Below are 12,902 nucleotides of genomic sequence, written 5' to 3'. Positions count from 1 at the left end.
AGGTGAGTTACAGAGTTATCGTTTTAAGTACCGTAAGGCTAACGGGACTAAACTATAATGTACTTAAAACTAAATATTTTGAGCCTGTGCCATAGTTGCCAGTTCCATGACAGATGTAATTAAAGTTTTATTTTGAAAAGTTCTTATAATTTTAAATACAAAAAATAATGGAAATATCGTCATTCGAGGTTCAAAAAAAGCGCTTGTTTTAGAATTTTATCCTCAATATTCAGAAATATACTGTTTTAAGTTTCATAGTGATGTGGAACCCCTTACATTCTAGAACTTTGAGATCAGTGATCTCAATAAACGATTTTTTTAAATATCGTAGCGATAAGGAACCCCCTGATGACGACTGACTCGCACCAGTTCCATCCTCAATCGATCCAGATCCTCAACAATGGGAACATTTTCAGAAAAGAAAACGTATTAAATATCTTTTTAAACACCCAGGAGAGCGGAATCTACGCGATCGGCTGTAAATCTTACACGCTGCTGCTGGACTGTCGCACACTGCAGTCCGTCAAGAAGATCACGTCGCGGTACAACGGCTGCGGGATACGCTCCGCCAGCTTCCGCGGAGACATGCTCACCATCGGCACCGGCCTCGGTACTTGGACTGCTGACGCACTGCGACACTACTGACGCACTGCGACACAACTGACGCACTGCGACACTACTGACGCACTGCGACACTACTGACGGACTGCGACACTACTGACGCACTGCGACACTACTGACGCACTGCGACACTCTACTGACGCACTGCGACACTCTACTGACGCACTGCGACACTCTACTGACGCACTGCGACACTCTACTGACGCACTGCGACACTCTACTGACGCACTGCGACACTCTACTGACGCACTGCGACACTCTACTGACTCACTGCGACACTCTACTGACGCACTGCGACACTACTGACGCACTGCGACACTCTACTGACTCACTGCGACACTACTGACTCACTGCGACACTCTACTGACTCACTGCGACACTCTACTGACTCACTGCGACACTCTACTGACTCACTGCGTCACTCTACTGACTCACTGCGACACTACTGATGTACTGCGAACACTACTGCCACACTGCGGAAACACTACTGCCACACTGCGGAAACACTACTGCCACACTGCGGAAACACTACTGCCACACTGCGGAAACACTACTGCCACACTGCGGAAACAAGATATTGTTAAACTGCTATCTCTCTCATTCTACCTTCACACTGCAACTTCAGTACTGTCACGCTAATATCGCGATACTGATACCATGAACACGCTGTTGAAACACGAATGCGCATATATCTAGTGACACACACAGCTACAGCACGACGTTACAATACAGCTGCCACTAACAAAACTACCACTCCGGTATAGTGTCACCTGTAGCAAAAATTTCCATAGTAGAATAAACAATGTCTACGATTCAGCCTATAACATCCCACTGCTGGACATAGGTCTCTCTCTTAAAGCATGAGAAAGATCGGATCTTAATCCACCATGCTGCTCCTTTGCGGGTTGGCGGGTAAATAATATAATTTAATATCACAATAGTACTGATCTTTACATTAATTCGTAGGTCTCCTTATGTTCTACGACCTGAGGGCCGGTAAATACTTGGAGAGCAACATTCATTCCACGAAGACTGTTACCCTCAAAGCATCGAAAGGATATGTGGTAAGTCGGAAATAATTAGTTTTTAATTATTAATTTCACTTTATATCACTATCACTTTATTACTAGTCCTATATTCTGGTCTCTACATTAGCATCACAAATAATTAAATACCTGAGAAATTGTACAGTTGAAAACAGCATAGCTATAATTTTCTCAATCAAATGACATTGATAGTACATGAGTACATTACAAAATCTATTGTATAATTCCACATTCACACTTTTATTAAATTTCTCATGAACTTATGATTTTTACTATAATTAGTAGCTGACCCCGCAAACTTTGTATTGCCATATATGTTATTAAACCCCTTGTTCCCCCCCCCCCCCCATTATAACTTAGGGATATGAAAAAATGGATGTTGGCCGATTCTCAGACCTACCCAATATGCACACAAAATTTCATGAGAATCGGTCAAGCCGTTTCAGAGGAGTTTAACTACAAACACCGCGACACGAGGCACGCGGCACGCGGCATAAAGTTATACGTATTATAAAGAGTAATGAATATTGTAAAACTGATTGGTATATATTTTTCTCAGTTTCCAGATGAAGAAGCGGATGGTTTCAATCAAGTGAAATACGTGCCAGCCATTTATACACATTGCTATGACGACAGTGGAACGCGTATTTTCACCGCCGGTGGACCCTTACCCGCCCCTCTTATTGGCAACTATGCAGGCATATGGCAATAGTGTGCAGGCGTGTGCCAATAACTGGCATACAATATAATTTGTAGTTTCTTGTGCCTGGGTGCAGGCGTCTGTCAATAGCTATGCCAACCACGGTCTTATTACACAGGTCAGAACACTAAGCCCAATCTCAATGGTGAGATACGATAAGAGAGGGAGGTACGATAATGTCTAACTTTACGTTCGATTCAACGCCGCTGTACGTTGCTGTACGTCGCTACTATCGCTTATTGCCGTCACGTGGTACGGTGGGTACTTGCAATGTGATCGGTTATATTGAGTGACGTTCTTCATTGTAATTGGTTATAATGAGTGACGTTCTTCATTGTAATTGGTTATATTGAGTGACGTTCTTCATTGTAATTGGTTATATTGAGTGACGTTCTTCATTGTAATTGGTTATATTGACTGACTTTTCATTGTAATTGGTTATATTTTAAAACATAAATGCGTGACGTGTTATAGAAATAGAGACAGAATACTATTCTGTTTTCGTTACACAGCACCACGGTCTTGTGCACTAAGCGATCGTCACGCCACTCATGCCTCTGGCGGCTTTAACCATCAAACCAACGTACCCCCACCACTAGTTTCCCGACCTGTGTGATAAGACCGTGATGCCAACGATTGGCAATATTGTATAATGTCATTTTTATTGTTCATTGTCATGTCTGAATTACAATAATATCTGTGAAATGCTAATTGATCGATATCGTCGCTAGGTAAACATTAGTTTTGCTAAAATATAAAATTGCAATCCTTTAACCGGCTCTACGTATACAGAATTTGTATATTTTCAACTTTTTTTTCAATTGTCATATTTTTGGTGATGAAATATTTATTGTATATTTAAACGATAAGGATATTCGAACACTAACGTGACTCCAGCGGTAATTTAACGTGACTAGCGTGACTGGTACTAGTACAGTTTCAAATCTATTGGGGTTCTGTTTCCGTAATGTAATCACGCCGAAGACCCCTGGAGTGTTCTTTAGAAGCCGGGGGCGTGGAGGGAGGGCAGCCCCCGCCCGCTGTAACAATTGGGGGAAGGTAAGTTAGGGGAAGGAGTCACGCTAATGTCTGAATATCCTCAACCTTTTTGAATTAAAACGAAAACAACAGTAAGAAGTAATCGCATTGATAAGTCTGTGTAAACACTGGGTTAGAAAATGCAACTTTGGCAATGGAATATAAATTTTATTTATAGAACAATAATATAATATATATTTCCATAAAACGAAAACCTGTAAAGGATAAATTGAAGCCTAACCTGCCACTGCTTCACAATACGTTAGTGGAGAACGCATAATCAATATTATAAAATATTTGATGAAACAGATAGTAAAGTTTTACAAATATGATTGACTATAACAAGAAAAATGCCAAAATATACTATACATGGCAGAACTTTATAAATTGGCATAATATTATAATTTTGACTTAGTCTAAGTTTATCTATTGTGGGTTGATGTCTAATGTATTTGGAGGTCAAGCTATAATGAAATTTTAATTTAAACTCATAAATAAAGTCGGGTGAATTTTTTTTCTTAATTTCTTATTTCCTAAAGGTAATGTTAGTTGTGTGAGACCTTTTTGTAAATTATTTACCTTCTAGTGTTCAGTTCGGAATATGATGTAAATATAATTAGTAAAATTTAATTAATATTTTGACTTTTATTTTAATTATTATCTCTTTGATTTAACCTTTAACAGTGCAGTACGAAGTTTAAACTTCAGTAAAAATATAATTATGATATTAATTCGTCCATCACGAAACATGGCAAGTGTAAAGAAATATCGTGTGTCTTTCCCTATAGAAAAAATCTTATAAAACCTCATAAAATATGGACAAATGTAGACCGAATTCTCATACCGAGTTATGAGATATACATTTGTGAATTTGGTCTGTGTTTGTGTCCGTTTTATGAGGTATTATGAGATTTTTTTCCATAGGGTTATTTGACGTTAAACGTGCGATTTCTAAATAGCCATGCGAAGTTTATATCACTGAAAAGAAAAGAGAGATATATATCATTTTGATCTTAGGATATATATCACTCATTTAGCTCTTCAGCTCATTTAGCTCAGTGAAATAATTTTATAATGCAACTTTGTGTTGTCGTAAAAAAAAACTTTTTCGCTTGTTCAAAGCAAGACGATTGAGTCTATGACCTTGTGAAATATTAATCGAAAAGATACAGAGCCATAGCTAACTGTCTCTCTTTCGCATGATAACGCCATCGTCCGATCGAGTGGCTCACTAGCTCAGTCTCTTTTACTCCCGTTCAGTACGTCAGTCTCTCGAAAATGGATCATAAGCCTAGTGAGCTGGAGATATATTTGAAACGCAAGTGAGCTGATGACAGACTAGCTCACTTGAAAAGATATGTTTCATTTGTATCACTCACTCATGAGTTACCCAAGTCTATTTCTAAACTTTAAAATAACCAACAAACACCCCGCAGTCTTAACGTTTGTCTAGAAATTTGTATCGCGATACTTAATTTTCCAAATTTTAATCAGATCAAAGAAGTTATAATATTCTGGTAAAGATGCTCAATATTTTCTTATAAATTAAATAAATGTAACCGTATCCCATGGATTTCTATCGTTCCGTATAAAAATTGGGCACAGAACAAGTACATACCTATTTGTCTTTGAATTTTGTCACTTGTTTAAAATTGTTGCTGTATATATCTGGGAGACGAGGGTGTTTTTAGGGTATTTAATAGATAAATAATTATAGTCCGATTGTAATATATTCTTGACAACTGTTGACCATAAGTTAAGGAGATAATTGTCTAAACGAATCTAAGTCACTTTTCTACCATTTCCATAGGCTTTTTTCAAGATAGGGATAATCGTGTTATTCTTCTAATTTACATTATATCAAACATTGGCTAGAAAGCAACCTAATGTAATATAGATAAATTAATATGTCTTGTGCTGTTTGAATGTCATGTTTTATATAAAAATACGTAAATAAAAAGATTGTAAATAGGGATAAATAACACTCAAGGTTTTTTTAGTACAAAAACCCTTTAATAATTTTATTAAAGCATAAATGCAGATTATACATACGAAACTTTTAAAAATATATGCAAAATAATGCTATAAAGCTTGATTGAAATTATGTTTTCTTGTCGGGATACACCCAGCCGATGGGGATTGGAGTAGATTCTGGACCGTCGTCAATGTACTGATCCCATTCAGCTCTGAAACACATTACATATAAAACAATTAGTTTCTCTTGTTGAAATATTTGTAACTAAAGAAAAAAATATTTTCAATAATATTTTATTTAAACTAAAATTTTGGTAAAGATTGCAATGACTGCTTATTGCTTCAGTATTATGGGTTCAATCAACAGTTAAAATATGGATGTCATAATATTTATTTATATTTACATTTACTATAAAAAAAAAATTATACCTGGCAGCTGATACTAAAACCAGAGGCCTACTTAAGAAACAGACAACCTTGTTATTAAACATAAATTTTTGTTTTTCCAAAAACCTTTGTTATTTTTTTATAAAATAAACACCTTACTCTTAACAGCCTTCCAGGACTTGTACAATACATAAAAATGTACGTACCTAACACTAATAAATCTCTCTAAATCCCCATTAAAATCAAACTGCGGGTTGCTTTGACCACCAAACAGTGCCTTCCTCCACTTCACAATGTTGCTTGCTTGTAAATCAGTTTCTGTTTCAACATTCGGTTGCTCGAGAGTTTTTCTCAACTCAATTTCCTCTTTCTCATAGTCCGATAATTTGTGCTTCCACAGAGATTTCAGGCGATCTAAAAGTAAGAATATAAATAAGTCTTACACACCAAAGTTAACTAAAAAAAATATTTGAATTTCCGAAACGTATGTACATATGCATTACAATTGAATGACTATCATTTGACTGTTATTGTCAAATAAATAGAAAAAACAAATCTTTACATTTACAAAAGTTACACAATACTAGAAGCAAATATTTGTACTAATTCAAATATCTGATATAATAATAATAAGGCTGCTCAGCCACTACAACCAATGATGTAGCGAACTTAACTCGAGCGCGGGACACAATGCCTTATAAGCAATAACCCCTGCCGTTCAAAAACCATAATATAATATGTCCAGCTTTTTTTGTTTTGCGGACCTATTGACGCCCCTTTGTGCGTAGCGCCCGGGGTATAAAGCCCCCCCCCCTTCCCCCCCCCCCCCCCCCCGCGCTACGCCACTGACTACAACCGAACATTTGTCAAACTAAAACTACTGCCATATGTTAGTAAATAATAAATCATATCAAATATTAAAAAAAAATTACATTACCTATATTATCATGAAAAGCGTTGCTCTCAACTTCAGACACAGCCTGTCCTTGACCCTTAGTCGTGTTCTCTCTAGCCTTCCTAAGTTTTACGAGGGCCTCAAGCTTTGCTATACTCTTTTTAGCATCATGTTTCTTTCTTAAAACCTCTTTTAATACTATATCTGCTTTAAATTTGGCTTCCTCTTCCTATAAAAAAGTTTTCGTAAAATTTAAAAATTCTTTAAAAAAGCGTCACTTCATATAATATATGTTATTATTAATTCTTAAATACACGCCCTAAATATTATACACATTTTTGGGTCTTGAAAACAGTCAATTAGCTGTAAATCTGCCTATTGTACTAAACAAATTGTAACAATCTTGAAAATAAGTGTAAAAAAGTAGTAATAAGCAAGAAAATAACAGGAAAAGTGTATAATAAAATTTAATAAAAATGATCCACGTAAATTACCTGTTTAGCTTTCTCTATATGATCCTTGATTTTCTGCAAGTTCTCGTCAATTTTCCTCGAGTTCTCCTTATTCTGTCGAATTCTTTCTTCTCTTTCCTTCTTCCTCTCTTCTCTGAGACGCTTTAAGCGCAATCTCTTAGCCCGTCTCTTAATAACGAGTTTCCTACTAATATCTAAACCATTTTTCGATATTTTTATGATAGTATCTTTGATAACTTTCTTATTTATGTTTATATTTTGTACAGCAGACTGCCACTCTTCATCAGAGAGAGTATAATTTGATGACAAAGTTTCTTCTTGAAGTTTAATATCATGAAGAGAGCCTATAAGATGGATGACATCAACTTTCATTTTCCAGATTTTACTTCTGTTAATTTTAGGCTTCGGTTTAGCTTGAGGCATGTTTTCACTGAACTTTTTTATAAATTCCTCATCTGTTTCAGGAGTAGTTGCGACTGGGGGAGGGGGTGGGGGCAAAATAAAATGTGACGGCACATTATTTTGGAATGTAAAATTTCTTTGAAAATTATTAAAAAAGCTTGGATAATGAGACATGATTAGTTTTTTTATGTAAATCTAATATTAAAAGTTATATTAAAATTAAGTTTATGTGGACTCCGGTAACTGGCTCTCGGCGTCTTTTAACACTAGTTCTGCGGCAATGTAGTCTTCGTGTTCTTTGAGATCTTGTTCGGTTTCTAATATGTTCTTAAGATCTTGAAAAGCTTTTGCGAGTCTGAAAAATTAAAAGGTTTTGAATAAATGAACTGTTCATTGTTTCAATCTACATTTTTTGTTATTATATACAAAAATATTGGATATCTCAGTCTTTTTATGCCTTTGTTTATAAAAAAAAAAAAAAAAATACAAATTAGTAGACAAAAGACAAGAAAAAATATTCACGAGGATTACACTTTTTATATTAAATTATGCTTTAAAACAGATTTCAGAACTTATTCTCAGTAAGAATTTTTCATACCACTAAGCTTGCAAACAAATTTACAGGCTGCATGATGCTAAACAATTACCGTAGCCTATTGGATGCCTATAGCACCAGAAGCATCATGAGTGCATTACCAACCTTCTCTGTCCCCTTCTGTCAATACATCCCTAGTCTTTAGCTAATCACGATAGAAACACAACACTACTTGAAGGTAGTATTATTTAGCTATAATCTTCTGTAAGGTTGGTAATGCTAATTTGAACGTTTATTTCATAATCTAAAAATTTTATGACTTTACAGTCAAGCTAATTATTTTTATTAATAGAATCTCATTAATATGTATTACATAATTATGTATACAATCTTTAAATTTTTTTACAGATTACAAAAAATACATCTGTTGTTGTTATTAATTCAAACTTAAAATATATACCTTCATTTATACCTAAAAAAAAATATTTGCCCTACTCCAGATATACGCCCTTTACTATACAATATTTTAATCAAATAAAAAGAAATAAAAACAAAAAAAGACCACTAATGTCTAGAATTTTTTAAAGTAAATTCAGAGTGAGGTTATATTGATTATCTGTTTCTACCATACAGTTCATACACCAGAAAAAAAGTATCGACAAAGATGAGTCATCAATGCTAAGCAGACACGTCTTTTTATTTAAAAACACAAAGGAACTATTTTAGAAGCCTCTGTATCTTTGATCAACATCTGCGTCTAAAACAATCATTAATAAAAAGAAAACGTAAACTTATACAAAAATAACACAAATCAACGACCTCCTTGATGGATAAATTTAGATTTAAAATGTTTTTCACCTCCGCTGACAGTCAGGGACCATCATAAGGGACTCCTGAAGGACCTCCTCCTGTTTTCTTATGTTGTGTTCGTCCTGCCCTTCGTCTTTAATTTTCTGTATTCTATTCCTCTGCTGCTCAGCTTCTTTCTCGTAAACTACTTTTTCTTTCGCGATGCGTTTTACGACGCCGGTTTTAATTTTTATTTGTCTGATGCGCGGATCTGCCATCGTTGAAGTCGCAGCATAAAATGACAAGAAGTGTCACTTTGTAACAGATAAACAGACTTGACTTGAAGTTCATATTTGACATGTGCGGTCCTAAAAATAAAGTATATTTTTTTATCCCATGTACAAACTACAAAGGTATTTTAAGTTTTAAGAAATAATGTATAGTATTATAACACAAAGAGCTTGTATATCTCATTTTGGATCAAAACAGCTTTTGAAAGAAATATCTCTCAAATTATTTCCTTCTTTCCTCGACATTTTTATAGTGATACTATCGCTCCAAAATTTTTGTAAGCGACCGGACTGTATGCTTATTTGCCAAGCAAAATCAAATTACAACAAATTTCAAGCAATATTTGTTTTTGTACATAGATGGTTTATATTTAGCCCGTTGACGCAGTTTGTAGTGGCTCTGCTTTCTGCTCCGCAGGTTGCGGGTTCGATTCCCGCCTGTCTGCGCGTAATATTTGTATTTATTTATTTTAATACCTTTTTATTATTTCTATGTATATTTTTCAAAAAAAAAACCAAAGTACAACACAACCTTACCTATAACAAGCAAGTTGCTAGATGACCGTGTGTTATATATATTTATTTATTTACTAGCGACCCGCCCCGGATTCGCACGGGTGCAATGCTGATACTAAATAGCCTACAGAATGTCTTTATTTATAGTGTGAAGCTAGCTTATGACATGGTTATTAACATAATAACAACAACATTCAAATATGCGTCGTTAGATTACGCGTTGTTACAGAATGCGTTGAAGAAATAAAGGTTCATTGCTCGTTCCCCGTAGGTGATAGCGTGATAATATGTACCCTATATGTTGATCCGACTTCTTTATAATATTCGTGCCAAATTTGAAGTAAATCCATGCAGTACTTTTTGAGTTTATCCCGGACATACATACAGACAAACAGACAAACAGACAAAAATTATAAAAACTATATTTTTGGCTTCAGTATCGATTGTAGATCTCACCCCAAGTATTCTTTTAAAAAAATATTCAATGTACAGTTTTGACTTTCCTACCATCTTAATATATATAAATCTCGTGTCACAATGTTTGTCCTCAATGGACTCCTAAACCACTTAACCGATTATAATAAAATTCGCACACCATGTGCAGTTCGATCCAACTTAAAAGATAGGCTATATTTTATTTTGATATATTATGTTATTATTATATTTCAGGAAAAAAATAAGGTGATACGAAGTTCGCCAGGTCAGCTAGTTTTATTATATGTATAGATTTTGTATTATACAAACCTTGTCAGTTGTCCGAAAGTTATCCGCCTTCATACATTTCGGGAATTCATTTTTATTTATATAAGACTAGCTATGCCACCGGTTTCATTCACGTTAATTTTAATAAATCGGTAAATGGGCTATCAAACACAAAAAGAATATTACAATTTGAAGCAGTAGTTCCCGAGATTAATTCGTTTAAACGAACAAATTTTCAGCTTTATAGTTTTAAAATAGTTTAGACTGAATTTATAAAGATTAAAGAAACACAATAACAACAGTAAAGTCTGTTATTACTAAATAAATAAATAAAATAAAATAATAAAATAAAATAGCCTTTATTGCTGCGTTTTCCTTAACACTAATACATAATAATATATGCCTACTTTCTAAAAAAACAAATTGATTTAATTAAATTTAACTTGTATTTGAATGATCGGCAACTGGGTGTTTGTGTGGAACATCTTGTCTGTCGACAAAGGCCTCCTCTAAAGATTTCCACGTATTCCTATCTTTTGCTAAGCGTGACCATAGCGGACCAGCTATTTTCTTGAAGTCATCTTCCCATCTTTTCGCTTGTCTTCCTCTATTTCTTTTACTATCTCTTGGATACCATTCTGTTACTAACTTAGTCCATTTATCTTTACTTTCTCTTAACATATGTCCCGTCCAACGCCATTTAAGCTGTCTGTAGACTGTGTTTACATTTTTAAATTTTGTTTTCTTTTTGATTTCTTGCAATTTCACTCTATCTCCTTTTTTTATGCCTAAAATACTTCTTTCCATTGAATTTTGGCAGACTTTTAATTTACTTTCTTGTAGTTCTGTTAACGCCCATGTCTGGCACCCATATAGTAAGCATGGCATAATGCATATTTCATATACTTTCTTTTTTCCTTTCATTGGCATATCTTTATCTTTCATTATTTCCTTTAGAGACCAAAACCGTTTCCAAGCATTAATTATTCTTCGTTCTATTTCTCTATTCATGCAATCATCTGTAGATATAAGTTGGCCTAGATATATATATTCATTTACATATTCTATTTTTTCGTTATTTACTGTTATTTGTTCATTGTTTAGTGTTTGTTGGGCGTTTGTCATAATTTTGGTTTTGGTTAGATTCATTGTCAGGCCGGCTTTAGCACTTTTATCGGATAATTGCTGCAACATTAGACCTAGAGTTTCTGCATCCTCTGAGAACAAAATCAAATCATCAGCGAAGCGTAGATGGTTGAGATTTTCGCCATTTATACTGAGCTCCTTTTTTGTCCAGTTTAGGTTCCTGAAGATCATCTCCAGTACTGCTGAAAATAATTTAGGTGATATAGGATCTCCTTGGCGTACACCTCTTTTAATAGGAAATTCTTTGCCCTTAGATTCAAGTTTAATTTGTGCGGTGCTCGCTGTGTATACGTTTTTGATTATTCGTATGTACTTTGCTTCCACCCCTTGTCTTTTTAGAGCACCCATATATACTCATGTTCCAATGTATCGAACGCTTTGTTAAAGTCAACAAAACCTATGTAGTATGTTTTATTATATTCTCTATATTTTTGTAGTATTTGTCTTAGAGTGTGAATGTGATCTATAGTTGAGAACTTACTTCGGAAACCAGCTTGTTCTTTAGGTTGGTTTTCATCTAGTGTAGTGGTTATTCTGTTTAGTATAATTTTTGAAAATATTTTGTAAACATTGGACATTAAACTGATCGGTCTGTAGTTTCCTATATCACCCTTGTCTCCCTTCTTATGCAGCAGTATACTGTTATTACTATCTCTCTTTATTTATGAAGTAGTTAGACGTATTCCTAAAAATTCAATGATGACGCAAAAATCCAATTGATGCAAATATAATAATTTTTTGAAGTGAAACTTTAGGCGCATGAGGGTAAATTTTTTTTACGAATGAGACGCAATAATAATAATAATGTTTTTGTCGAACAACAGCTACCTAGCGTGTACTATAGAAACTACAAAGGTCGTTACATTAATATCGATACTATTACACAGCAAACTAACTAGATGGCGCTGGAATGGAAATCCAAAGCGTTAGAGTTGTATAAATATAAACAAGACTTAAAAATTAGTTTGCCAAAGAAGTTTCACTTCTGACATACACATGAAAAAAAAGTGTGTGCCTACACATTGTACGCACATACTTTTTTTTCTTTGGGACGGAAATGCAAGCTTACAATTTATCAGGTAAGTAAATAATTCGAATAGTTTGATTGGAAGGTATAATCGGAAAAAGACAAAATAAAATAATTTCAGAGACATGTTATTTGACAAACGACAAACGTGGCAAATATGTCGTGTATGTTTATAAAACCTTAATAAGACCTTGACAATCAATAAAAAGTTTGATAATGATGTTGCGTGTTATGTAAAGAAATAAACAAAATTCTTGAGTCCCTATATCTTATCACTTACTGTAATCGTAGAACTTGACAACACCTACCTAGCCATGCCACTCGGCTCCACTTGACTTTACTCATCAAATTTGGCATTTAA

General features: G+C 34.5%; 3 protein-coding genes and 1 long non-coding RNA gene across 4 annotated transcripts in view; 2 read left to right on the top strand and 2 right to left on the bottom strand.

Annotated features, from left to right (window-relative positions):
* Positions 1-2,379, top strand: part of LOC123659175 (DDB1- and CUL4-associated factor 12) — a 7,939-nt gene extending 5,560 nt beyond the window's left edge. Inside the window, exons 7-10 of the mRNA XM_045594431.1 lie at positions 1-2; positions 454-610; positions 1,588-1,685; positions 2,227-2,379. The exon at positions 1-2 is cut by the window's left edge and continues 156 nt beyond it. Of these exons, the coding sequence (XP_045450387.1) occupies positions 1-2; positions 454-610; positions 1,588-1,685; positions 2,227-2,379 (410 nt within the window). The remainder of the gene's footprint in view (positions 3-453; positions 611-1,587; positions 1,686-2,226) is intronic.
* Positions 2,380-2,767: 388 nt separating this feature from the next.
* Positions 2,768-4,041, top strand: LOC123658806. Its single transcript, XR_006743937.1, has 2 exons — positions 2,768-3,336; positions 3,445-4,041. It is a non-coding gene; the product is annotated as an uncharacterized LOC123658806 (long non-coding RNA).
* Positions 4,042-5,395: 1,354 nt separating this feature from the next.
* On the bottom strand, positions 5,396-7,710 carry LOC123658803 (troponin T, fast skeletal muscle-like). The gene is made up of 4 exons (XM_045594104.1): positions 7,156-7,710; positions 6,704-6,890; positions 5,973-6,180; positions 5,396-5,591 (listed from the first exon to the last, which is right to left on the bottom strand). Exons 1-4 carry the CDS (start codon positions 7,708-7,710, stop codon positions 5,507-5,509), a joined length of 1,035 nt encoding a protein of 344 aa, XP_045450060.1. The 3' UTR covers positions 5,396-5,506.
* LOC123658804 (tubulin-specific chaperone A) lies at positions 7,700-9,189 on the bottom strand. The gene is made up of 2 exons (XM_045594106.1): positions 8,930-9,189; positions 7,700-7,891 (listed from the first exon to the last, which is right to left on the bottom strand). Exons 1-2 carry the CDS (start codon positions 9,136-9,138, stop codon positions 7,762-7,764), a joined length of 339 nt encoding a protein of 112 aa, XP_045450062.1. The 5' UTR covers positions 9,139-9,189; the 3' UTR covers positions 7,700-7,761.
* Between the last annotated feature and the right edge of the window lie 3,713 nt (positions 9,190-12,902).

Source organism: Melitaea cinxia, chromosome 13, assembly GCF_905220565.1.
Source record: "Melitaea cinxia chromosome 13, ilMelCinx1.1, whole genome shotgun sequence".
In the NCBI taxonomy this organism is placed as follows: domain Eukaryota; kingdom Metazoa; phylum Arthropoda; class Insecta; order Lepidoptera; family Nymphalidae; genus Melitaea; species Melitaea cinxia.
Note: the sequence above shows the minus strand (reverse complement) of the source record. Positions and strands in the feature narration are given on the sequence as shown.